We start from the raw sequence: 27,622 nt of genomic DNA on the forward strand, positions 1-27,622 counted from the left end.
ACCCTACTCCAGCTCACCGCGGTCTGGTCCGGCCCAGCCCGTGAGGGTCTCGACTCCAACCCGGTCTTCCCAGGCCTGTGCGCTACAGGCTGATCCGAGGCTCCCACTGCTGTCACTCCCGCCGCGGCCGACGCTCCCGCCGTGGCCGACGCTCCCGCTACCCAACACCTTTGACCACATGTCCGTTGGGCAGTGGTCAGCACGGAACGTCCTGCAGGCACTGCAGGGAAAGGACTCCATGGATCCTGTGGCGTGGTTCCCAGAGCAGGCTGCCCAGCTTGTCTGGCAAAATGCCTCATCGCCAGAACTCACCAACAAGCACCAAGACCTGGCTTGGCAGGCGGTGAGGGGAGCCCTCCCAGTCAGATCCTTCCCACACCGTCGCAACCTCACTACCAGCGCACGCTGCCCACGGGACGGCTGCTATGGAGAGGAGACGGTTGCCCACCTCTTTGCAGAGTGTGGATTTGCAAAGAGAGTCTGGAGAGGTCTGCAAGGGTCCCTGTCACGGTTTATTCCAAACAACTCCGTCACAGAGGACTCTGTGATTTACGGACTGTTCCCAGGGACGCATTTAGAGACTGATATCGAGTGCTGCTGGAGGGTCATCAACTCGGTGAAAGACGCTCTTTGGTCTGCCCGAGGGTTGTTGATACCCAGCAGAGCAGATGTCCGTCGGGGAGGACCACAGTCTAGGTTCCTTCTGCTGTTGGACATGGGGGGCAGGGTGTGGTGGAGACGCCCCTCAAAACAATTCCACTCCAGTGGGCCACATGAGTGGTAAGGGTGTGGGGTAAAATTGTGATTTGGGGAAACTATTGAATGTATGTATAGCCTCCGAGAATGTCGGATGGAGTTTTGTATGGATCATGCATTGTATATATTTATATTTATTTCTCGAATAAAGTCTATTTTGAAATAAAAAAAACATCGGGTCGAATCAATCAAATGCCCGATTCTTATCCATGATAGAAAAATGTGCAATGCATATTGGATTCAAAGCATCTTTATCCAATTTTGCATTACGTTTCTGAACATCTTAGATAACACCTTCATTGTGTGTGTGTGAGAGAGAGAGAAAGAGAGAGAGAGAGAGGGAGAGAATCCTGTTTAATGCCTTTTCCTGGTATAAGCTCCCTGGTGGGAGCATAGGCGATTGTGTTTCCGAATAAACCCAGGCGGAGGCAGATAGATCTTCTTCCCAAAGGCGCGTCTGCCTCGTCAGGACGGATGGGATCTTGGTCAGTAATGATATGCACCGCCAATATCGGACGCCTTCTGGATTGTGTTCATCTGTCCAGATTCGTCTCGCGACGCATTTCATCTGGGCGCCGGACGTGGTCCCGGTAACATTTCTCCGTATACCTCCAGCGGGACAGTGGAGTTGGGGTTTGCAATGACTCACCCGCCACGAAGCCAAGGGGAGGTCCAGTAGTACCGCTTCACCCCCATGTATTGGTCTGGCGCACCCCGAACCCCAGTGTCAGTTCGTGCCCCGAGATAAGGCGTCCCAATCTCTCCCGGTCACTGTCAAGGACAATCACCAGAGGGGGGTATGAGTACCTTGGACCAAATCCCGGGTGGACATGTCATTCTTATCCCGTGCAGAAAATAAAGATTTATTCACCAATGAAGTGTTAACAGCCCAACTTTAGGAGGTTATAAAGGTCTTGAGCGTTCGTGGGTATTTAGTCGTTTTGGGAATTGTCTCCAAACTTACAGACGTAATGGCATCCGATTTCCTGGTAAAAAGTCAAAACAACGCATCGAGTTGCAACACAAGGAAGCGATAGCATCTGACTCTGTACTTAAGTGAAACACACCCCAAGCGGCAGACAGTCCATTTCCTACAAGTCATGGGCGGAAAGCTAGTGCAAGGAAAGCCCATTTGTTGTTTTACAGCAGAGAAGAAAATACTGCCCTGAGTTGATACATGTTGCATTCCCCAACGCGATTATGTCAAATGAGCTGGGCGCTTTTATTATGTTCACACCAATTACCAGCGGTTTGATTATGCTACCACCAATTACTTGAAATAACTACAGATTCCCTTGACTAAAATTGTAAGACATCTGACAAATTTTCAATGAATCTCCAAAAACAGCCGACTCTTTGTTGCAATTCCTCATCATAAATATAATCTTAATTTGGTTTTCCAATAAATGTATATATATATATATATATATATATATATATTCATTCCAAATACTAAGCAGCGCAATCTCGAGGCTATGTGATTTATTTCATATTATTATCTAATATCATTTGAATTAATATTAATTACCAATGGATATTTTAAAAACATATATTCATATACGTGTCGCACAGAAGATCGTTTACAAGTGATTATTAACAAAGAGAGGTTTAAGAAGGAACTGCAATGCTGGAAAAACTGAAAGTAGACAAAAAATGCTGGAGAAATTCTTAAAAACGAGAGGATGTGATACATTTCGGGGTAAAAAATGCGAACATTTTTCTCTCAATAGTCCAGAGAAATGATTTTGGAGTTGATGTGATATCCACCTGCACTTTACAGGTGCGCTCCCCTGGTCCAGGTGAGTTCGTGGTGAATTTCTCGACGTGAAATTTACCTGCAACAATATCATAGCTGGCGGACTGTGCCATGGGTGGCGTGGGGGGGAATGTAGATGTGCATAGTTTCATCGACGGCCGTATCACCGGTTTACAGTTTATCTAACATAGTCGTTCTAAAACAAAGTGTTCGTTCTGAGCTGGCAAGCGTGTCGTTTAGCCCGAGGGAGAGGTGCGGGGAGAGATAAATGTTAAATGCTCAGAGGCTGCCTCCCCGGTAAAGGATTGGTGAGGACCCGGAATTAGCTCCCGTTTCACCTGAACCTCCTGGTCACCACTTGGACAAGTTGCCGTAATTGGGCCGAGAGCGCCGAAGAATGGCTGCTTATAGTCGCGTCCCGCACAGGGAACTCACAGAAGTCGACATCTTCAATGGGACCTGTTCAGAAGGGGAGGGGGACTCCTTCGTGAACTCAGTTGGGAGTAACTCTGATGGGCTGCCCGGCTTCGGGGCTTGGACGCTGAGTGCGGGTTGCCCGGGAGGAGTAATCCGAGGGCCCTCGCTTCTCAAAGACAGCGAGGACATCCTCTACTCGTCAGCGTTAGTCCCGGCTCAACTCTGGGCGAGCGGGCTGGCCGCCGCCGAGAAAGCACAGGGACCTCGCATTGACCCAGGAGCGGGGACAGTTTGCAGACAGACGTCTTCCATCGTGGACAATCTGCTGACGGAACTCTATGTCTCCTACACGTACAGCGGCAGGAGCATTGACAGCGTCGACAGCTCCACGGAAGCCTCCAGCTCCGATGCTTTTCTGGGGAGGAGTAATTCTGGATCCGCATTCCTGCAGGAATTTCAGGAACAGCACACGACTAAACATCAGGTGCAATACCTGGCGCAAAAAGGTACGTCGCTTATAGACACAAAAAGCTGGAGTAACTCAGCGGGACAGTCAGGCAGCATCTCTGGAGAGAAGGAATAGGTGACGTTTCGGGTCGAGACCCTTCTTCAGGCTCTTTGCGATGTCGGCGTATAACACCCCTGCACCAAAATAAATGATTGAGATATCATACGAAGGAACTGCTGATGCTGGTTTACACGGAAATGCACAAAGTGCTGGAGTAACCCAGCGGGCCAGACAGCATCTCTGGAGAAAAGGAATGGTGACGTGTCGGGTCGAGACCCTTCTTCAGACTGAGAGCAATTATAATTAAGGTTCTTATATTAGTGTGAAGAAGCGTCTCGACCCGAATCGTCACCTATTTCTTCTCTCCAAAGATGCTGCCGGACCGGCTGAGTTACTTCAACATTTTGTGTGTGTGTATATAAACCAGTATCTGCAGTTCCTTCCTGCATACAAACAACAGGCGTCGCTGCCCAGTGGCACGGCTGTATCCTGAATGTACATGTACACGAGGAGCGGAATGTATTATACTTGCGATGTAAAATCAGAGCATCCTATTGTAATGGAATATAGCTAGAAATACTCAGCAGGTTTGGCAGCATATGTGGAGGAACAATCAACGCTGCATCCTGCCCCGCTGAGTTACTCCGGCATGTTGTGTTTATCTTCAGTGTAAACCAGCATCTGCAGTTCCTTCCTACACTCTCAGTGCCGTTGGACCTGCTGAGTAAACGCAGACCTTTCTGCTTTATTGTAATGGAAGTTGGGAACCTGTAAAATCCTGGGAAACTCTAAACGTGGTCAAAGAGCGCCGGTGGCAATTGATGGCCTACTGACTGAGCCTTCGCAAGCTGTATCACTGACTGAGGGCGGAAAGCGCTCGTCGGTGTTTTGAAGCGTTTGCTTTTTGTTTGATTAATAAGTTAAAGGTGCAGGGCAGCGCCTGTGTCGCCCAACCTCACCGAAGCAGAAACCGTGTAACCACGAACATTTGCATTCACTGTAGTATTGCCATCAAAGTAAAGTGACAACGCTAAACACTGAGGTCAACTTGCTTTACTGGTTCTTACACGGTAGTGTACACCAGCGCGAATAATAGAATTATTCTGTGAACTGAATGCGATTTTATCATAATGTAATATTGCTGGTCGACATTGAGCATCATATACTGTGCCTTCAATCTTGTTATCAAGGCCGTCCTCGTTGTTCGACATTGGCCCAACCCCCTCCCTCCCTCCCTCCCTCCCCCCACCACCATATAGTTGGAGGAAGAAGAGGTATTCGTGTTGAAGGGGTAAGGGTGAGTGAATGGACAGATTCCTTCTACCCAGAGATGCTGCCTGTCCCGCTGAGTTATTCCAGCACGTTGTGTCTATATTAGGAACAGTTACCATGGCAATGAACCGAGGTAGCCCTTAGCGAACCAAACATCTATCATCGCAGTTGGAAGTTGTATTTTAAACTATTATCCCATTTCAAGCATCACAAATAATTCAAATTCTAAAATGAACTGCATCTGCTGAAACCTGAAAACAAATCGAGAATGCTGGTAAAACACATCAGGTCTGGCAGTATCTGTGGAAAGAGATTATGCAGTATTAAGGCATTTTTTTAACACCCAGAGAAATTGTGGCATGAATCATTAAATCACTAGCTCCCCTCCAGAGCACATAGAAATGTCATTCATTATAATGACAGGAAGGAGACTATTCAGTCCATGCTGGTTCCCGTCAAGGCACTCCCGATAGTCCCACTATCCTCTCCTTATTTCCATGTACCGTTGCAACCAGTTCCCTCTCAAGTCCCTATCAACTCCCCTTTGATTCTTGTACCACTTACCTTGAGTAACAAAGCATTTACAGTGGGAGGAGGATGCATCTGCATGTCTTTTAAGATGTTGTTTAAGCTCATGCAGTCATGAAGAAAATGTGCAATCTCCACACAGATAGCAGCCAAGGTCATGATCAAATCCCAGTATCTGGAACTGTAAAACAGGTGGCTTTCTGTTGTATGTTGCTGTTTTCTAAAATAATATAAGTTTATTCATAAAAAGCTGTAGTAACTCAGTGTGTCAGACAGCATCTCTGGAGAAAAGGAAAAGGTGACGTATGAAGAAGGGTCTTGACCCGAAATATCATCCATTCCTTTTCTCCAGAGATGCTGTCTGACCCACTGAGTTTCTCCAGCATTTTGTGTCTATCTTCGGTTTAAACCAGCATCTGAAGTTTCTTCCTACACATAGTTTTATACATGACAGATTATGTTTTGGACTGTTTTATGTTCTCCCGAGTCCCCAAGAATCCATTTCATTATTAACCTTGATCCACATCCCTGTACTGAACTAATGATAGAGATAACATCCTACCAATGAAAGTTGCTATTGAACTTGTGACAGTGGAAATGCAACAAAGTGGAAATGCGACTCTTTTTCTTTCATCATTGCATCATCAGGTGGAAAGGGGATATTGCAATGAAGAGAATAGCATGATTATTTGAAAGAGGATTCTGATATTACTGGATATAACAGTGAAGAAAAGGGCAGCACAGCATTAAAGTCGCTCGCTGCCTTACAGCGCCAGAGACCCAAGTTTGATCCTGACGACGGGTGCTGTCTGTATGGAGATTGTACATTCAACCTGTGACCACATTGGGTTTTCTCCGGGCACCTCATTTTCCTCCCTCACTCCAAAAACGTACAGGTTTACAGATTAATTGGCTTTTGTAAATTGTCCCAAGTGTGTAGGATAGTGCTAGTATACAGGGTGATCATTGTTCAGAGCGAATTCGATGGGCCGAAGGGCCCGTTTCCACATTGTATCTCTAAATTTAAAAAAAATATTGAAATGTGGCATTCACGAGCTTCCAAGGAGCCCAACCCAGGCAATTATTTGTGTGCTAGCATTTGTCTGCAATCACATATTACAATTGCTCCAGACTTTTAAATCTCTATTCCTACAGTAATATTTCTTCCCTTATCATGTATCCATACATTCACAAGTTATAGGAGTAGAATTAAGCCATTCGGCCCATCGAGTCTACTCCACCATTCAATCATGGCTGATCACTGCCACCTAATCCCATTTTCCTGCCTTCTCCCCATAACCCTTGACACCCGTTCTAATGAAGAATTTGTCTATCTCTGCCTTAAAAATATCCACTGACATGGTCTCCACAGCCCTCTGTGGCAACGAGTTCCACAGATTAACTACCCTCTGACTAAAGAAGTTCCTCCTCACCTCATTTTTAAAACGGCGGTCTTTAATTCTGAGATTATGACCTCTGGTCCTAGACTCTCCCACCAGTGGAAACATTCTTTCCACATCCGCTCTATCTATGCCTTTCATTATTCTGTAAGTTTCAATGAGTCCCTTATGGAGCCTCAGCATTACATCTCTGTTTTTGTCTTCCAGTCCTCTTGATATAAATACTAGCATTGAATTTGCCTTCTTTACTACCAAATTGACTTCTTGGGAGTCCTGCACCAGCACTCCCAAGTTCTTTGCACCTCTGATTTCTGTATTCTCTTTCCATTTAGAAAATAATCTACCCCTTTATTCTGATTACCCAAATGCATGACTCCGCACATTGCTATACTGCATTTCATTTGCCACTTTTCTGCCCACTCTCCTAACCTGTCTAAGTCCTTCTGCAGAGTCCTTGCTTTTAGCTACACTGCCTGCCTCTCCACCTATCTTAGCATCATCTGAAAATTTGGCCACAAGGCCTTCGATCCCCTTGTCCAAATCATTATTATACAATGTGAAGAGAAGCGGCCCCAGCACCAACCCTTGCGGAACTCCACTAGTCACTGGCAGCCAACCTGAAAAAGCGCCTTTTATTGCAACTCTTTGCTTTCTGTCATCCAGCTAACTCACTATCCATGTTAGTATCTTCCCTTCAATACCATGGGCTCCCATCTTCCCAAGTAGCCTGACATGTGGCACCATATCGATGGCCTTCTGAAACATCTACAGCCTCCCCTCTATCTGTCCTGCTATTAACTTTCTCAAAGAACTCCAGCTGATTCATCAGGCAAGATTTTCCCTTCACAACATGCTGACGGGCCTATTTTATCATGAACTTCCAAGTACTGCGTAACCTCATGCTTTATAATTGACTCTAAAATCTTACCAACCGGCCTATAGTTTCCGCTCTTCTTCTTTGCTCCCTTCTTGTATAACGGGGTGATATTCGCTATTTTCCATTCTTCAGGAACCACTCCTAACTCTAGTTATTCTTGAAATATCACAACTAATAACAAACTCCGAGGCCTCCTCCTTCAGAACCCTGGGGTGCGGTCCATCCGGTCCAGGTGACTTATCCACACTCAGACCTTTCAATTTTCAAGCACCTTCTCCTTAGTAATCGCCACTACGCTAACTTCCACCCCCTGACTCTCTAGGATTGCAGGCACATTACTGGTGCGTTCCACTGTGAAGACTGATCCAAAAAGGTTATTCAATTCCTCTGTCATTTCTTGATTTCCTATTCTCACATCGCCTGCATCATTCTCCAGTGGCCCACGTCCACGCTTGCCTTTTAAAAAAAACTCTTTACATATCCGTAATTATTGGCTAGCTTACATTCGTACTTCATCATTTCTCTCCGTATTGTCCTTTCAGTTAACATTTGTGGTTCTTTAAAAGCATCCCAACCATCTGGCTTCCCACTAATCTTTACAATGTTGTATGCCTCCTGTTTCACTTTTATGTTGTCCTTGACCTCCCTTGTCAGCCATGGTCGTCTTATTCTCCCCCTGGAATCTTTCTTCCTCTTTGGGATGAAATGATCCTCCACCTTCCGAATTATCAGCAGAAATTCCTGCCATTGCTGCTCTACTTTCCTGTCATTCCTACTAAAGCCCCTTTCTAGTCAATCTTTGCCAGCTCCCCCCTCTTGCCTCAATAGTCCACTTTGCTCAGCCGTAATACCGATACATCCGATTTCACCTTCTCCCTTTCAAATTGTAGGTTAAATCTTATCATATTGTGGTCACTACCTCCTAGTGGTTCCTTTACCTCAAGTTCTCTTATTAAATCTGGTTCATTGCACAACACTGAATCTAGAATTACCTTATCCCTGGTAGGCTCCACTACAAGCTGCTGTAAGAAGCTATCTCGGAGGCACTATAAATTATCTCTCTTCGGGTCCAGTGCCAGCCTTATTCTCCCAGTCTACCTGCATATTGAAATCTCCCATGACCACTGTAGCATTGCCTTTTCTACACGCCGATTTTATTTCCTGATGTACTCTATATTCTGGCTACTGTTTGGGGGCCTGTAAATAACTCCCAATAGTCTTTTTACCCTTGTAGTTTTTCAGCTCTACCCACAGGGACTCCGCAACTTCTGATCCCATGTCACCCTTTGCTAAGGACTGAATTTCATTGTGAATGGCTCGATTGCAATCATGTATTGTTTTTCCACTGGCAAGTTAGCACCCAAAAAAGCTTTTCACTGTACCTCACTGTAGACAATAAACTAAACTTAAACAAAATTAGTGGAACCCCAAATTCCAAGTGTATACAGTATTATTACCAGATTTATGTATTATTCATGTGTAGGAAAGATCTGCAGCTGCTGGTTTAAATCTAAGATAGGCACAAAATGCTGGATTAACTCAACGGGAGGCAGCATCTCGGGAGAGAAGGAACGGGTGACATTTCGAGTCGAGACCCTTCTTCAGACTCAGAATAATATGTATTATTCATGTTTTCATGCTTAGCAGCATTCAAATATAGTGCCATGGCTGTTCCATATTACAATGTTCATTCCTGTTAACAGATGTGGATGAACTGAAGCGAATTGTAGAGGAGCTAAGGTACAGAAGTGCCGTGCAGTCTGCCAAGCTGGTTCGCCACCTAAGGAGAAAGGATAATCTTTCACATAAACTGCAGAAAAATAGTGACATTGTGACGGCATGTCTGCAAGCAGTTTCACAGAAAAGGCGTAAGTACATTTGACATAGAGCATTTCATTGCTTATTGTTTGTTATAATATTTGCATTTATATTGCAGTATCTTAAACAATGTTCTGGGAGTGCTGTCATTTAGTAGGTATGCAAATATATGGATTGTTTGATATTTGCTTTTCATTTTACTATTGCACGTAAGATAAGGAAGGATATTACTTCAATGGTATATGTTGTGTCTTTTTGTAACCGTGGTGGAATAAATTGGTCAAAATGTTTAAAATACATGTTCAAAGTAAGGAAAGGATCTTGTATGCCTTTTTACAATTTAGAAATCCAGCCACATTTACGTTGTGTATTTGTTTTAGGTAGAGCCTGTCAAATGGACCAGCAAATTAAGTGATAGTGCTTTGGTACTAGCATTTATGTGGCTGAAGGGGAAAAAGCGGCTGATTGATTATAAATTATGCTCCATCAAGCATTTTAACTGCAATAAATGGAGGTGTCACTAATGGAAAGAGTGGTTTGTTTGTTGCACTTTCAAGCCATATTCTATGCCTTGGCTTCAAACCATCTTAATACATGTGCATTCTGAATTCTCTTTAATTACATGCCTTGCAATGTACTCCTTTCAAGATGTTTTTATTTTTGGATCCTCCCTTGTTATGCTTACATTACCATCCTATGAACTTTTGAAAGCATTATGATTTATGGTAACAAATAGTCAGAAAGATAAAACGTTACTGTTAAACGCATGTAAAAAGCTCTGATGATGTCCTTCAGGAGCAGAATTACCCAAAAGCTTTAAATCCCTTCCCTTCGACACAAATGTCTGCATGGAAGTTGTGTTTTGTTGGACATTGGAAAACTTGGAATTGTTTTCTGAAACAAATATACAGTTCTTCTTTCATGTTAGATTTTCTGGATATCACTTCAATTAAATATCGTGAAACTTCGTGAAAATACCTTTTAACTGGAATGTCACATTTTGAATATTTCTACATGATAAATGCTATGGTCTCATTTTCCTTTTATTTGTGGAACATTTTGTTGCTCTCCTCTCGTCCCCTCTCCCCTCCCCTCTGCCCACTTTCCCTGTCCTCTCTGCCCACTTTCCCTGTCCCCTCTCTCACCCCTATATATTATATTTCCTTACTCTCTAACCTTAATCCTTCTCGCCTGCCCTCTATCCCTGTTCTTTGTGCTCCCCCCATTCTCTCCCTTTCTCTCTTCCCCTTCATCCCCTCCCCTCTCTGCCCCTTCTTCCCTCTCTCTCCCCTCTCCCCTCTCCCCTCCTATATTTTATTTCTTTACTTCTCTGAAAGGTTACATCAATATGGTTTATTGGTGTCAGCAGTCCTCTGGTGACCTTTGTATTTATCTACTGGGGGAAAAAACATCCAATCTGCTTCTTTGTAGTCAGAGGAGTAATTTACATTTGCTTCCAATTAAAAGATAACTTCTAGATGAAATAGAAGCTCAGTAGATGACTCACTGACTGCTGTGCAGAACCCCACCGTAACAAGCTAGAATCTCCTGGCATTTCTTCACTGAGTAGCTCCCACCCTTCAACTGATTTTTTTTTCTCTGCTGGAACTGGACTATTGAGTTGAAGGAGGCCTCTAACTGAGTGAGATCATGGTCACTCCTCTGGTCTGGCTACTCTTGGAAGTAGTGTCTGCATGTCTGCTTTGTAAATATTAGTCATAGCATCACAGAGCATAGTAGTTGGCCACTGTTCATGCTGATCAACAAGCACCCACTTACATTAATCTTGTTCTAACCCCATGTTAATCTCCCCACATTCCCTTCAATTTTCTACCTAAACCTGACCTTACTGCTAACCTACAACCAAGAGGCAATTTACAGTGGCCAATTAAAATAATAGCCCACATATCTTTGGGTTGTGGGAGAAACTGGAGCACCCAGAGGAAGCCCACATGGTCGTGGGGAGAATGTGCAGACTTCACCCCATTAGCACCAGAGGCAGGTTTGAACCAGGGTCCCTGGAGCCGCGAGGCAGCAGTGTTCTTAGCTGTGGTGCTCTGCTGCCCACACTAATTGTTTGCCCAAAACATGAGCTAATGAGCTGAGGTACGTTGAACAAATGATTAGGAATATAATGTATGAAATAGCAGCAGGAGGAGACCATACCGCTCTGGGCTATGAGAGACAAACAATTCTTTCCTCAATAGACAATAGGTGCAGGAGTAGGTCATTCGGCCCTTCGAGCCAGCACTGCCATTCAACGGGATCATGGCTGATCATCCACAATCAGTACCCCATTCCTGCCTTCTCTCCATATACCTTAACTCCGCTATCTTTAAGAGCCCTATTGAACTCTCCCTTGAAAGCATCCAGATAACCAGCATCCACACACTCACAACTCTCTGTGAAAAGTTTTTCCCCCATCTCCGTTCTAAATGGTTTACCACTTATTCTTAAACTATGGCCCCTGGTTCTGGACTCCCCCAACATTGGGAACATGTTTCCTGCCTCTAGTGTGTCCAAACCCTTAATATTCTTATATGTTTCAATAAGATCCCCTCTCATTCTTCTAAATTCCAGCGTATACAAGCCCAGCCGCTCCATTCTCTCAGCTTATGACAGTCCCGCCATCCCGGGAATTAACCTTGTGAACCTACACTGAACTCCCTCAATAGCAAGAATGTCCTTCCTCAAGGTTGGAGACCAAAACTGCACACAATACTCCAGGTGTGGTCTCACTAGGGCCCTGTACAACTGCAGGAGGACCTATTTGTTCCTATACTCAACTCCTCTTGTTATGAAGGCCAACATGTCATTCGCTTTCTTCACTGCCTTCTGTACCTGCATGCTTACTTTCAGTGACTGATGAACAAGGACCCTCAGATCCTGTTGTACTTGCCCTTTTCCCAACTTGACACCATTTAGATAATAATCTGCCTTCCTGTTTTTGCCACCAAAATGGATAACCTCACATTTATCCACATTAAACTGCATCTGCCATGCATCTGCCCACTCACCCAACCTGTCCAAGTCACCCTGCATCCTCATAGCATCCTCCTCACAGTTCACACTGCCACCCAGCTTTGTGTCACCTGCAAATTTGCTAATGTTACTTTTAATCCCTTCATCCAAATCATTGATGTATATTGTAAATAGCTGCGGTCCCAGCATCGAGCCTTGTGGTACCACACTAGTCACTGCCTGCCATTTTGAAAGGGACCCGTTAATTCCTACCCTTTGTTTCCTGTCTGCCAACCACTTCTCTATCCATGTCAGCACTCTACCCCCAATACCATATTCTCTAATTTTGCCCACTAATCTCCTAAGTGTGACCTTATCAAATGCTTTCTGAATGTCCACGTACACTACATCCACTGGCTCTCCCTTGTCCATTATCCTGGTTACAGCCTCAAAATTCTAGAAGATTAGTCAAGCATGATTTCCCCTTCATAAATCCATGCTGACTCGGACCGATCCTGTTACTGCTATCCAAATGTGCCGCTATTTCATCTTTTATTATTGACTCCAGCATCTTCCCCACCACCGATGTCTATAATTTTTGAAATGTCTCACTTTCAATAATTTTTGCAAGTCACACCTACCTTTTTATTCAGTGAATAATTTGACAAATTAATTCTCCCGCATACATTCTGAGGACATTGGAAAACTTGGAATTGTTATCTCAATCAAACATACAGTTCTTCTTTTGTCTTAGATTTTCTGGATATCAGTTCAACTAAATATCTTCCTGCACTTCAGATACTTCGTGGAAATACCTGTATATTCAGTTTACCATAAGCTGGCTCCTTAACACATGCAACTGTGCATGGCATTGAAGCAGTCTTGTGTTAAGAAATTGGAGCAAGCTGAAATAAGACCTAATTGCCAATCAATAATTGGGAATAGAAGGTTAAATAATAATATATTCTTATTCGGAAGAAATTCAAATGGGGTTTTGACTGGTGCTGAAGAATTTATGGTTTAAATAAATATCAATTGTATCATATTCATGTTTCATATTCATTATAATCAAAAAGGATCAGCTGGTTTCAAGATTATAGTTATTAGAAATAATGATTCAAAATAATGCAAAATGTACCTCATGTTTTGGTTTGGGAAATATATTCAGTATTTCCTAAATTAACATTTAATTGTCTGTTTTGTTAACACGCAGCATGTGTGCTCTGTGATAAGGTAAATATAATAGGTTTGTATAATATTTCTATGAAAAGCATGTTGGTTCAATTTTTTAAATATTCATCTATTAGGTGATCACTTTTGTCTTGGTAATAGATAGATTTTAATTTTTTTGTGCTTGTATTAGTATACCGTTTATTCATTTTATGCACTATTATGCTGAGTAATGTAGATTTAGGTACTAAATATAAAAATAATTGTTTAATGGATCGTTTGTACATTGCATTATCCAAATGCCACTGAAATTATATGAAACTCGCCTCTAATCTTTTTAAACCAATTCCTATCATGCCTTGTATAATAGATTTGAGTTCTTTGATTGCTTTTATACCTTCCTTCTGAATTCCAGTTTGTATTTCTGTAGGAAACAAAACGCTCAGTTATTCATTGTCTAAAATGCAGAGAGCCAGCTGGCATCAAAACTTCGATTTAAGTACCTGACTACAGTCAGCAGACTGGAATAAATGGAGCAATGTCACTGTTACACGTAGCTCTTGACGAACATAAACCTTGTTACATTGACAAGAAAGTATAATCTTTTGTGCATTTTCTTTCTACAAAAGTATTTTCTAACTACTTTTATAATTTGCTCTGTTCGAGTGGGTTAATTTTGTTCAAATAAACACTTACAATTATTGTGGCAGAAATTAATTACTAAGAACAGGCTAGCAACGGCACATGGGAGACTTTGGAGTGCAATTCCTAAAACGTGTGCACACCAGTAAACGCTATTCAGCACCCAATTAATAACGTCTGACTATTAAGCTAAATGTTCATGTTTTCAGAGCATCAAGTGGTAACATGAATATTTTATACTTGTTTTAATAACATTGTGCTTAAACATGATTTTGGATGAAGTCTGATCTGAAACGGGACTTAGCAAATGATTGTTGATGCTTGACTTGCAATGATCATTGGCAGACTTTGTTCGTAGTCAGTACATTATCTTAATTAACTTTCCTTGCACAGTTGCAGGTGCTCTTTGGTGAGAGGGCAGTAGCTGGTCTCACTCGCAAATGCAAGCAGATTCTTCATAAAATTGCTCATAGAGTCATGGGAACAAATAATTTGCATTGAGTAGGTGATAGGTTCGTCTTCTATAATCTCTCTATTTGGGGAAAAAAGTGTTAATCCAAAAACTGCTTCCATAAATGTTGTCACAATTACATGTAAATCAAAATTCAAATTTACTGATGTGAAAAATTGATAAGGATAAAATATTTTTATTATTCCCAGCCACATTTCTGCAATGTAATTGTCAAATATATAGAGATAAATTCTTAATGCTAACATAAGATTATTATTATTATTATGAATAGAATAGATGTATTTATTTTCCACGGAAGCTAACCTCTTAAGGAACCAATTAAAATAATAAAAGGACTGGTTCTTGCTGCATGTGATTACAGTAGGGGTAAAGGGACTTGTAAGTGGCATTGATGGAACAATCAAACATCAGTTACTTTGGGTTAGAGAACTGAATGTGTTCAGGAAGACTGCACCCTGTAGAGATGAAAAAGAAGGTAGATAGCAGATAAATACAGTTGATCCGCAGAAAGGGCAATGGTACAAGATGATCTTCTCTACTTAGATTTTGTTTATATTACTGATAACTAAGCCAACAATAGAGATGTACTACAGTAAACAAAGTCAAAATAGAGCAGAGATACAGTATATCAGTATAGGAACATTATTTTTACAGGAAATAAAACAAACTGAGGAAACCTAGTCACACTGTGATCAAATATTGGACAAGGTAACCATGGCATCGTCTACATGAAAACCCTGAGCTCACTTTGATCTGCAACAACATAGTATGCAGTTAATGGATCAAAAGTAAAAATCACATTGCCTCAATGACTGGTGCATTTTAACATTAAAATATATCTACAATCAGGACCGAGTTATAACCTTTACTAAATTTGCTAACTTCAAATTCATAAACTGATAAAGACCTTTCACTTTAGTTCATGTTTTCTGAGAGTATAGAAGGAGGCCAAAAACAAAATGCCAGAGGTGCTTGGTGGGTCAGGCAGCATCTGTGCAGGGAAATGGGCAGTCCATGTTTCAGGTTGAGATCTTTCATCTCGACTGGAAGAATAGAGGGGAGATAGCCAGTATAAAGAGATAAATGGATCCAGGTGAAGAGGGATTGGTTGGTAGATGGAGACACGTGTGGGAGTAAATAGGGGAGGTAGTGACAGAAGCTGGGAGGTGATAAGGAGAGAGAATAAAGGACGTACGGAGTTTATACGTTCTCCCCATGACCGCGTGGGTTTTTTTCCGGGCGTTCCTGTTTCCTCCCACACATCAAAGACATACGGATTTGCAGGTTAATTGACTCGATAAAGATTGTAAATTGTATCTCGAGTGTAGGATTTTGCTAGTTGACGGGGTGATCGCTGGGCGGCGTGGACTCGGTGGGCTGAAGGGCCTGTTTCTGCACTGTATCTATTAACTAAACTAAGCTAAATTATGGAAACTGATAAGAACCGAAGAGGGAAAAGATACGGGAGGGATGATGGACAGATGGGAACAATGGGGGGGAGGAAGTAGGGGACCCAGTGGGAGGAGTGTGTGGTTAATGGGCAGATGGATAGATGGAGGAGGAGAATGATAGGTGGTTGACTGTTTGGAAAGAAGTGGGAATTTCTCTTTCCACAGATGCTGCCTGACCTGCTTAGTTTTACCAGTAATTTCCACTTTCTGTTCTTTTCCCAATCCCACTCCCGTAAGTCTTGCCAATCAGGCAGGTCCCACCATTAATAACTCATTACACATGTCTAATAGCTTAAGGTAATAACAATTCAACAATACACCTCTGACACACTAAATATACTAATTCTGTGTCTCTAAAGCACCACGGACTGCTAGAAACTTAAATAAAGAATGAACAATTAACAAAGCAGTAACATAGAAACATAGAAAGTAGGTGCGAGAGTAGACCACCAGGTCCGTCGAGCCCGCACCGCCATTCGCTCATGGCTGAACACTAAACAGACACACTTACCCACAAACAGTAGACACAAGACACAGAACACAAGACACTACCCTCCCCTTTATACCGCTATCACCCCTCTCCACCCCATGAACCGCGTGATCTCCTGGGGGAGGCAAAAAAACGGATAAAAACCCAGGTCCAATTCGGGAAAAAAAATCCGGGAAATTCCTCTCCGACCCCAATCCAGGCGATCGACACTTGTCCAGGAGATCACTCAGGTCTTACTATACTAACCATACCTAGGTCCATATCCCTGCCCTCTCCCCGTAGCCCCTTATCCCCTCGGCAGCTAAAAAACCATCTATTTTAGACTTAAATATATTTAACGTTTCTGCTTCCACTGCTCCCTGGGGCAGTGAATTCCATAAATTAACCACCCTCTTGGTGAAGAAGTTCTTCCTCATCTCAGTTTTAAAAGAGCCCCCCCTTATTCTGCAACTATGTCCCCTAGTTCTAGTTTCCCCGATCATTGGGAACATCCTCGGTGCATCCACCCGATCAAGGCCCCTCACGATCTTATATGTTTCAATGAGATCGCCTCTCATTCTCCTAAACTCCAAAGAGTAGAGCTCCAGCTTACTTAACCTTTCCTCATATGTCAATCCCCTCATTGCAGGAATTAATCTTGTAAACCTTCGCTGCACTGCCTCCAGGGCTAGTACATCCTTCCTTAAGTATGGACCCCAGAACTGTACACAGTATTCCAAATGTGGTCTCACTAATACTGTGTACAGCTGCAGCAAGACCTCCGTGTTTTTATACTCAATCCCCCTAGCAATAAAGGCCAAAACTCCATTGGCCTTCCTGATTGCTTGCTGCACCTGCATACTGACTTTTAGTGATTCATGTACTAATACCCCTAGATCCCTTTGCGTTGCATTACAACGCAGCTCCTCCTCATTTAGAAAATAACTTGCCCTATCATTTTTTTTCCCAAAGTGAATGACTTCACATTTATTAGTATTAAATTTCATCTGCCAAGTTGTTGCCCACTCACCTAGCTTATCTATATCCATTTGCAGACTCTTCCTATCCTCCTCATCCCCAACTTTTCCTCTCATTTTTGTATCGTCCGCAAATTTTGATATATTACACTTGGTTCCCTCCTCCAAATCATTTATATAAATTGTGAACAACTGGGGTCCCAGCACCGACCCTTGCGGAACCCCGCTAGTTACCGGTTGCCATCCCGAGTATGAACCATTTATCCCCACTCTCTGCTTCCTATTTGTCAGCCAATCCTCTACCCATGCTAATATATTACCCCCAATCCCATAATTTTTTATTTTTAGCAATAGTCTCTTATGTGGCACCTTGTCAAAAGCCTTTTGGAAGTCCAAGTATACCACATCCACCGGTTCCCCTTTATCCACCCGGGTTGTTACTTCCTCAAAGAATTCGAGCAGATTCGTTAAACAGGATTTCCCCTTCACAAAACCATGCTGGTTCTGTCCGATGAAGTCATGTTTATCCAAGTGCCCCGTTAGTGTTTCTTTAATAATTGTCTCTAACATTTTACCCACCACCGATGTTGGACTAACCGGTCTATAGTTACCCGCCTTCTGTCTACTTCCTTTTTTAAATATAGGTGTTACATTGGCCATTTTCCAATCCACTGGGACCGTTCCTGCCTCCAGGGAGTTTTGGAAAATTATCACCAATGCATCCACAATCCCCACCGCTATCTCCCTCAAGACCCTTGGATGTAATCCATCAGGCCCAGGGGATTTATCCTCCTTCAGTCTCATTAATTTCCCTAATACCACCTCCTTGGTGATCTTAATAGTATTTAGCTCCTCCATTCCTACCGCCCCCTGATTATCCAGCGTTGGAATATTTTTTGTGTCTTCTATGGTGAAGACTGATACAAAATACTCGTTTAATGCCTTTGCCATTTCCATGTTCCCCACCAACAACTCTCCAGTCTCACCCTCCAATGGACCAACGTTCACCTTAGCCACCCTTTTTCTTTTTATATAGCTATAAAAACTCTTACTATTAGTTTTTATGTTGTTCGCTAAATTCCTTTCATAGTCTATTTTCCCCATCTTAATTAATCTCTTAGTTATTCTTTGCTGACCTTTAAATGCTTCCCAATCCTCTACCCTCCCACTATCTCTGGCTACCTTATATGCCCTTGCCTTCAGCCGAATACTATCCTTTATAGTTTTACTGAGCCATGGCTGACTGTTCTTACCCTTACCCCTTTTTTTCTTCATAGGAATAAATTTTTCTTGAAGGTTATACAGTAGATCCTTAAACGTACACCACTGCTCATGTACCGTCTTATTCTTGAGTCTGCTATCCCAGTCAACTTTGATCATCTCAGTCCTCATACCTTCATAATCCCCCTTATTTAGACTAAGCACCCTAGCCTGAGTTTCAACCTGCTCCCCTTCTATTTGAATATGGAATTCGACCATATTGTGGTCACTTGTTCCCAACGAGTCCCTAACTATGACATTTTTAATCAATCCTGCTTCATTACACAGGACCAGATCCAAGATTGCCTCCCCCCTTGTCGGTTCTGTGACATACCGTTCTAGGAACCCGTCTCTAATACATTCTATAAACTCTTCCTCTAGTCTACCCTGCCCAGTTTGGTTTGCCCAATTAATATGAAAATTGAAGTCCCCCATGATTACAGCAGTTCCCTTTTTACATGCGTCAACTATTTGCAGATTTATGTTCTGACTAACAGCGTCACAGCTATTTGGAGGTCTATAAATTACACCCACTAGTGTTTTTTTCCCCTTGTTATTCTCTATCTGTACCCAAGCTGTTTCACTATCCTGATCCTTCAACGCAATATCCTTCCTCTCTATTGCCGTTATTCCCTCCCTTATTAAAAGGGCCACCCCGCCTCCCTTTCTTTCCTGTCTATCTTTTCTAATTGTCGAGTACCCCTCTATATTTAACTCCCAGTCCTGATCCCCTTGCAGCCATGTCTCCGTAATGGCCACGATATCATAACCATATATACTTAATTGCACCGTTAATTCATTTATCTTATTTCGAATACTCCGTGCATTTAGATAAAGCACTTTCAGATGATTTTTACTACCCTTCCTTTCCGTTTTTGCCCCTTTTACATCTAGAGCTTTATCTTCACACATTCTGGATCCTCCTGTCACATTTTGATTTTCCGCTTCCCTAGCCTCCCTAGATGAGCCCTCCAATCTATCCTTCCAAAGCACTGCTGTAATATCTTCCCTGACTAGCAATGCAACACCACCACCTCTTGCCCCTCCAATTCTATCACACCTGAAGCAACGAAATCCTGGAATATTTAGTTTCCAATCACAGCCCTCCTGCAACCATGTTTCACTGATCGCCACAACATCATACTTCCATGTGTCTATCCAGACTCTAAGCCCATCCACCTTTCTTACAATGTAACCAATTAGACCTTTCAGGATGGAGGCACATGTCCCAAAAGAGCATGTGCCACAGGCAATATTCTCATAATTTTGTCCAGATTAAAGGTGTCAGACAATCAGTTGCTGGAAAAATGGTGTACTATTTTTTTAATAAAATAGAGTATCTTGCTGGATGGTTTCAGAGGGGAGTTAGGAGGTGACTATATGGTGTGGGTATATATACATCAGACTTGGAAATGAACAGCAAAGTTCCTCCCTTCAAGGACTTTAGTGAACTTGAATGGTTTTGCACAATCCAGTATTTTGTTGTCAACAGTAATAATGTGAGCGTTTGATTTACATGATTTTATATTGAATGTAAATTCTCCAATTACTGTGGAGGAATTTGGATTAAAATCTGTTGTTTTTGAGGGTGTGGATATAATTTTGAGAGAATGTTGAAGAATGCATTTTAATCTGTGATTGAATATGTACAATTTGTACACTTTTTGTAGCAGATAACTATTGACTTTCATTTCAAGCTTTAATATGGTCAGCTTTTAATTGAGGAAGATTTTTATATAGAGATAAATGTAGGCAGACAATAGGCCAAAGCAGACAATATGCTAATTTGCAGTATGCCAAATTGAACTAACAGGAATTAATTTACCTTGTCATGATGTTAGTTAGTATTTTCACAAATTTTAAATTACTATTTGTAGCTATGAAAGGGAGAGCTTTCCAACTAAATGTGTGCCCGCTGATTTTAATTCATCGTTTCCAAGAAATGTCAAATGATTTAACCACATGATTGTTTGTCATGAAATCTGAACATTTCTATAAAATATACTGGTTTTTGATCATATTTCACATGACATTCAGGATTTACTGTATTGTAATATTGGTTTCATTAGTACAGCCCATAATTCACTGTGATGGAACGTATGCATTGTTGCAAATGTGAATTGTTTTAAAAATAATTCAATTTTATATCCAACATTTATTGATACACAACTTCCATGATTGTTTTTGGTACATTGATTTGTTAAATATTAACTTAGCACAAGGTTCAAAACAAACATTGAAACAAGACGTTGAGGAAGTTTACGTGTCTGTAATAAAACATGGGGTTTGAGCAGTGAAGGTAAGGAGGAAGAACAGGGATGAACAGATGCCAGCCTAGAAATGGTCTAGCTATACTGTGCAATAGAATGAGAAGACCGTCACTAAACATTTGTAGGAAAGAGCTGCAGATGCTGGTAAACATCGAGGGTAGACACAATGTTGGAGTAACTCAGCGGGACAGGCAGCATCTCTGGAGAGAAGGAATGGATGACCTTTCGGGTTAAGACCCTTCTTCAGACTGAACATTATTGCTTACTTACGGCTTTGTTCACAGAATAGTTTCTGGGCCCACTGTGTCTGACACATTGGTACATGGAGGTGTCCAGCCATGCAGAGTGACAGCCATTAGAAATCAATGCAGGAAACTTATGCAGAAGCAAAAAAATTAGCTGCTGGATGAACTCGGAAGGTCAGGCTGCGTCTACGGTTGCAAAGAGATGGTCAACATTTTTGGGATGTTGAGACCCCGCAGAAACACTGAACGTGCACAAGGGGAGATGGCCTATGTGTAGAGGTGAAGGGGGAGGGATGAGACAGGAACTGGCAAGCAGTGGGTGAATCCAGATAAGGATCGTTGCTTGCCCGTTATATAAGCCATCTCCCCTTGTACAGATGGATAAATGGAGCTAGGTGGTAGAGGGAAGAGACAGAGATAACATTAGAGGTTGGGAGGTAATTAGTACAGATAATAAAGGGCGACACATTACGGAATCTAATAAGAAGGGAAGGCAATGAATGAAACCGATGGGGTAGGGATGATGGGTACTGTATATGTGAACGTAATCCTACTGGATTGAGTGTGTGTGATAGGAGATGGAACCAGATGGAAGGGGTAAAGAAATTGGGAATAGAGGTTGGGGGAGGGGTGTTGGAAGGAAGGGTGCGTGTAAAGGGACCTCTATGTATAACAAGGAGAGAGAAAGGAAGAGAAGGGTTGCAGACTATGTGAAATTGGGGGTTGCAATGTTCATGCCAATGGGTTATAGACTACCAGGACGAATACGAGGTTCTGTTCTACTTTGGCAGCACCCTGGCAGTGGAGGAGGCTGAGGACAGACAGACTGGTGTGAGAAAGGGAAGATGAATTTAAATGGCTGACATCTGAGTGATCCAGATGGCCTTTGCAAACTAAGCACAGATGCTTGGCAAAGTGGTTGCCTAATCTGGTTTCATCTTGCTGATATCAAGAGAATTGAAACCAATAGACAAGGCCAGAGGAAGTGCACATGCTGAAGCAAGTCTTCACAGAGAATGTGAGACGCCCTTCATTGATACTTAAATACACAATACACAATACAATTTATTTGTCACTTGAACCTCATAGAGGCTCAAATGAAATGTTGTTTCTGCAGTCATACACACAAGAAAAAAAGACCCAAGACACAACACAATTTACACAGACATCCATCACAGCGCAACTCCTCCTCGCTGTGATGGAAGGCAAAAAAACTTATCTCTCCCCTGCACTTCCCATTCCCCTCCCGATGTCAGAGTCAAAGCCCCCGGCGGGCGATGGCAATTGTCCCGTGGCCATTAACGCCGCGCCGGGTGATGCAAGGCCCTGCTCCGGGTCTTGTTGTTGGAGCCCCCGGCGGGCGCTAGCAAAGTCCCGCAGCCGTTGAAGCCGCGCCGGGCGATGATGTAAGGCCCCACTCCAGGTACTCCTCGACCCCGCGACTCGGGCGGGTGAAGTCGCCGTTGCGGAAGCCCCGAAAAGCGGTCTCCCACCAGGGACCCATGGGCTCCCGGTGTCACTGTCCACCGGACCTGCGGTAAGCCTCCGATCCCCGGGGTCGGGTCGCAGCAGCGCGCCACCACCGCTCCACCCGCTCCGAACTCGGCCAGCTCTACGATGGTGAATAGGTCCGCAGCTCCGCGACTGGAGCCCTAGGTCGTTCCTGCCGAAGGCCGCTCCACGTTGCAGCCCCAATGACAACGGAGACCCCACAGGGAAAAGGTCGGGTTCTCAGTGCAGGGGAAAAATTTTTAAAGTCCCCACCCACCACACACACACACACACACACACACACACACACACACACACACACACACACACACACACACACACACACACACACACACATACCCCATCGAAAATAAATAAAAACTACATCAAAACAGGACAAAAAATAATAAAAAGACAGACGGACTGCAGAGGCCGCTGCGACGTGAGTCATGCCGCCCACCGGAAAAGAGGATCTACTTGATCAGATCGGTCTAATGTGTCCAGCTGGAAGTGGGAACTCTTTAAGGAAGGAGTGAATATTTCAGTGTACATTAGACATTCAGGGCTGTTTTATTGCGCACTCTCTGTTGGTTCTTAAGCCATGGCATTCTGAAGCACCCAGCCACCGTGGGGTCAATCTGTTACGTCTTTGCTAGTGCAGAAGAATTTCCAGGCCATTGTGCTTTTTTTTTATAGTGGAGGAACGAAAGTTTAGAGGAAGCCAATGGCTTATCTTTGGACCAGGAAATTGGGGGTAAACATCCAAAAAATATATATTTCCTGCTTTTTTTTACTGCAGAGTTTGCAGCCTGCAGTCAAAAACCTTCAGTTTAAACCTGTCACAGAATTGTTTCTGAGCCCACTGTGTCTGAGACATTGATGCATTTCTTGCAAACCCTCAGTTTAAACCTGCCCGTGTACCTCAGGCTTTTAGCAGCTTTGTCATGAGGGAAGCCTTGGATTTGCTTGGATTGATGAATAGAATGTGCGACTAGATGAAGAAGCCACCCAGAAAACAATGAGAAAGAATGTTGATATTTGTTCCCAAGTAAAGGAATTATTGATCTAAATTTTAAATCTATAAATTTATCTTTAGGAAAATTAATGGCAAGCCCTGCATTGAATTACTTTCCCAAAGGTTTAGTTTAGAGATACAGAGCGGAAACCGGCTCTTTGTCCCACTGGGTCCGCACTGACCAGCGAGATACACACACGCGCACACACGCGCACACACGCACACGCACACGCACACACACACACACACACACACACACACACACACACACACACACAACAATTTTACATTTACACCAAGCCAATTAACCTACAAACCTGTACGTCTTTGGAGTGTGGGAGGAAACCGAAAATCTCGGAGAAAACCCACACAGGTCACGAGGAGTACATACAAACTCCATACAGACAGCACCAGTAGCCAGTATCGAACGTGTCTCTGGGGCTGTAAGGCAGTAGCTCTACCGCTATGCCACAGTGCCGCCCTCAATTGACATGCTACCACACTGAACATGGAATTCAACTGTAACACAGAAGTAATTTACTTTGCAGTTTGAATCTTAAGTCCAGATGGTGGTTTGCCAATTCAAGATTGCTTGTACCATTGGTAGATTAAATCTAAATCAAAGATAAAGGAATGCGAATGGTAATCGAGTGCGTAACAATGGGACCAGGGGAGGAAGAAACATCTAGAGAACCTTAAGAAATAATTGACAGTGCATGCTTAAGTGACAGATTGAAAGTACAACCGGTTCAGGTGAAAAGAAAGAAAACAGAATGCTGGCAAGACTCTGTAGACTGGTGATTAGACACAGTGGGCTGTTACACCTCTTGGCAGTTGAAGATAAATGTTTTTGGTTGGAAAGTTGTTCTCTGCCTTTGCACAACACCATCCCATATGTTAGCTGTGCAGATGCAGGTTTGGTTTTACGGTAACTTTTTCTTGTGCATGCACAAACTCTTTACAACATTGCAGTACTATCCCAGCATCAAGAAGAGGTTCAGGGGACTAGTAGTCCAGAGGGAGGGTCTCGACCTGAAATGTTGACTGTCCATTTTCCTTCACATTTTCCTTACTAATCAAGTTTTTCCAGCAGTTTCTTTTTTGCTCAATAGAAAAGTGCCTTCCTTTGTTGTGGTAACACCCTGGGATGAAGCCCAACTGATTGCACTCTCACCCCATAAACAAGGCCTTGGGCTCAGGCTCCTATCTACAGGCTCTCTGAGGTTCTCCTGCTTCACACATCTCTCTCTTTCTGTTTAAAGCATACCTCTTTCACCAAGCTTTTGAGGCAACAGTCCTTGTGCCATTGCCTTCTGTGGCTTATTATCAGCCTCTTTGTTTGCCTCCATTCTGACTTTCTGACATACTCAATGCCCTGACCCATGAAGGCAAGCATACCATATGCCTTCTCTATCTACTTGTGTTGCCACTTTCAGGGAGCTATGAACTTGGACCCCAACATCCCTCTATACATTAATGGTGATAATTGTCTTTCCCCTTATACTTTATAACAGTGTACTTTCCCCTCACATACAACCTCCCAAAGTGCAGCACCTCATACTTGCTACGTTTAAACTTCATTGTCCTAAATCATTGTCTCTCAAATTAATAACAATTTTGTACTTGGGGAATGTCCAGTGGCATGATTTATAATGTAATACGTTCATAAGCTGTAGGAGCAGCATTAGGCCATTTGGCCCATCAAGTCTACTCTGCCATTCAAACATGGCTGATCTATATCTCCCTCCTAACCCCATTCTCCTGCCTTCTCTCCATAACCCTTGACATCCTTACTAATTAAGAACCTATCAATCTCCACCTTAAAAATATCCATTGATGGCCTCCACATCCTTCTGTGGCAATGAATTCCACAGATTCACCACCCTCTGACTAAAGAAATGCCCCCTCCCTTTATTCTGAGGCCATGGCCTCTAGTCCGAGACTCTCCCAGTAGTGGAAACATGCTCGCCACATCCACTCGGTCCAAGCATGTCACTATTCGCAGCTGCATCTCTCCATACAAAGGTTTATATTAAAATGTGTGAGAAAATATGATTTTTAAATAACCTTGGGATTTGAGGTACAATTGTGCCCTTTTGTCAAGGTTTGGAAGTGTATTTCCCAACACATGAAATTTCTTACATTCAATTGGATTCTCATTTAACCGGGGCATTTTATGAAGTGCCGCAGTATCTGCAATCTGGAGATATTTCCACGGTGATACAGTACTGTTGGTTACTGAATACGTCAATGGTTTCAGTTAAGTCGTGCTAATTTTTTCAACTTTGCAATAGACTATTATGAAAAGAAGACGCGTGTGTGTGTGTGTGAGGTGCGGGGGCGGGGGTTACCCTTTGGGGCAGACGAGTTGTTATATTACATGGCCATTACATATATTACATGTTATATTACATGGGCCATTGGTTTGAAAACCACATTGAAGCGAGATGTGTATCGCAGAGGCCTCGCCCCATATTTATGTAAGGGGGGGGGGGGGGGGAGGGGGAGAGGGGCTGGGAATTTGCTGCTGCGAGGGCTGGGGATAAATTGCGTTCTTAATTCCTGGAGGTGCTCTTTCAGAATTTGACGTCTTCCAATTAAACCACATTAATGCATGAGATCACAACATGTAAATATTTCCAAGGTGGCAATGTTCGCTAAAATATAACGGCATTGATACCAGTGCCCAGCACAGGTATTGGTTGCTGTTTTTGGAAAGTTCATTTTATATTACACCAGGATAATCATGTACTCTGTTGCCTGAGCGGGGGTGAGGAAGGCGCAGTGGGTCTGTGAGGAGCAATACTCGTGTAGTGTGATGCTGTGTGAAGGTGGGCGGTCACAACGATTGCAGTGAATCCACCGTGTTACGAGTGCTGCACTGCAGATATCCCCCGACAAAGACGCTAGGAAAGCCGCCGTGCAAACGCCACCAGTGGGTGTCTGTGCCACCGCTGGCTCTGCTAGATTTGGGCATTAAAGCCTAAGGAGGCACAAGAGCTCGAAATGCCGAAGGAGATTGGGCGCCTACCTGAACGATCTGCATACACGAAATCTGTTTCCAGGGAATAAGGCTTCGGGGTTGTGCTTTGAACCAGGATACGGAATGAAAAAGGGTAAACAGTCCCCGTCTTCAGGCAAACGTATTGGGAAGTGTTTGAAAAGGCAAAGCACGGCGAGCATGACCAACATCATCAGCAACGTCCTTAAAAAGCGGAGCTGCATTGCCCGGACCGCTCCCCGGCTGCTCTGCACACTGGAACCAGGTGAAGTATCTTCCTTCTTGTAAAACCCACAGCAGAGCACAGGACCTTGTACACCGTGTGCACGCTCCATTGTCTAGTGCCGAGCCGAGCAGGACAATGTCAGGGGTTTCATGTGCCGCAGCAAACTCCACTTCCCCACATTTAAACATCACCCTCGATCTGCCTTTATTTTTGTTTCAGCGGCGGGAGCAGCGGGTTGCAAAGGGCCGCGGGGGCCGCAGTAGGAAGCGATCACGGTTATTGATGGGGGTTTGATGCGCATTTTGCGAAGGCCTGTGTGTGCATGAGCAGCTTTGCGAGAGGCAGCAGCATCTTCAGCGGCGGGGTGTGGGGTGGAAGGGAGCAGAGAGCCGTCGCTGCATATATGGCGAAGACGCCAGCGAGCCGGGAGTTTGGACAGGTCTGTACAAAGAGGCAACTAGGCGGCCGGTTTCTGCAGGGTTACAGGTGCCCACGCACAACCACCAATGCCCGGGGCCTGGGCTACACCAGGAAGCAGCGGTCATTAGCAGCCACGTACTGGCAACCTCTGGAGAACAACGCTGTCTGAACACAATCCGCCCACCTCTTGGCCCAGTGTAATGACGAACAGCTTTATTTA

General features: G+C 43.5%; 1 protein-coding gene across 4 annotated transcripts in view; it reads left to right on the forward strand.

Moving 5' to 3' along the window:
* The first annotated feature begins 2,338 nt into the window (after window positions 1–2,338).
* tbc1d30 (TBC1 domain family member 30) overlaps window positions 2,339–27,622 on the forward strand; it is an 80,522-nt gene continuing 55,238 nt past the window's right edge. Inside the window, exons 1-2 of one of the 4 annotated variants that reach the window (XM_033038229.1) lie at window positions 2,339–3,435; window positions 9,218–9,382. In XM_033038229.1, the coding sequence (XP_032894120.1) occupies window positions 2,910–3,435; window positions 9,218–9,382 (691 nt within the window). In that variant the 5' untranslated portion in view covers window positions 2,339–2,909. Of the gene's footprint in view, window positions 3,436–9,217; window positions 9,383–26,405; window positions 27,022–27,622 lie in introns of those variants that run through there. The other 3 variants (XM_033038228.1, XM_033038231.1, XM_033038230.1) reach the window with 3 other exon arrangements.

This window comes from Amblyraja radiata, chromosome 19 (assembly GCF_010909765.2).
Source record: "Amblyraja radiata isolate CabotCenter1 chromosome 19, sAmbRad1.1.pri, whole genome shotgun sequence".
In the NCBI taxonomy this organism is placed as follows: Eukaryota; Metazoa; Chordata; class Chondrichthyes; order Rajiformes; family Rajidae; genus Amblyraja; species Amblyraja radiata.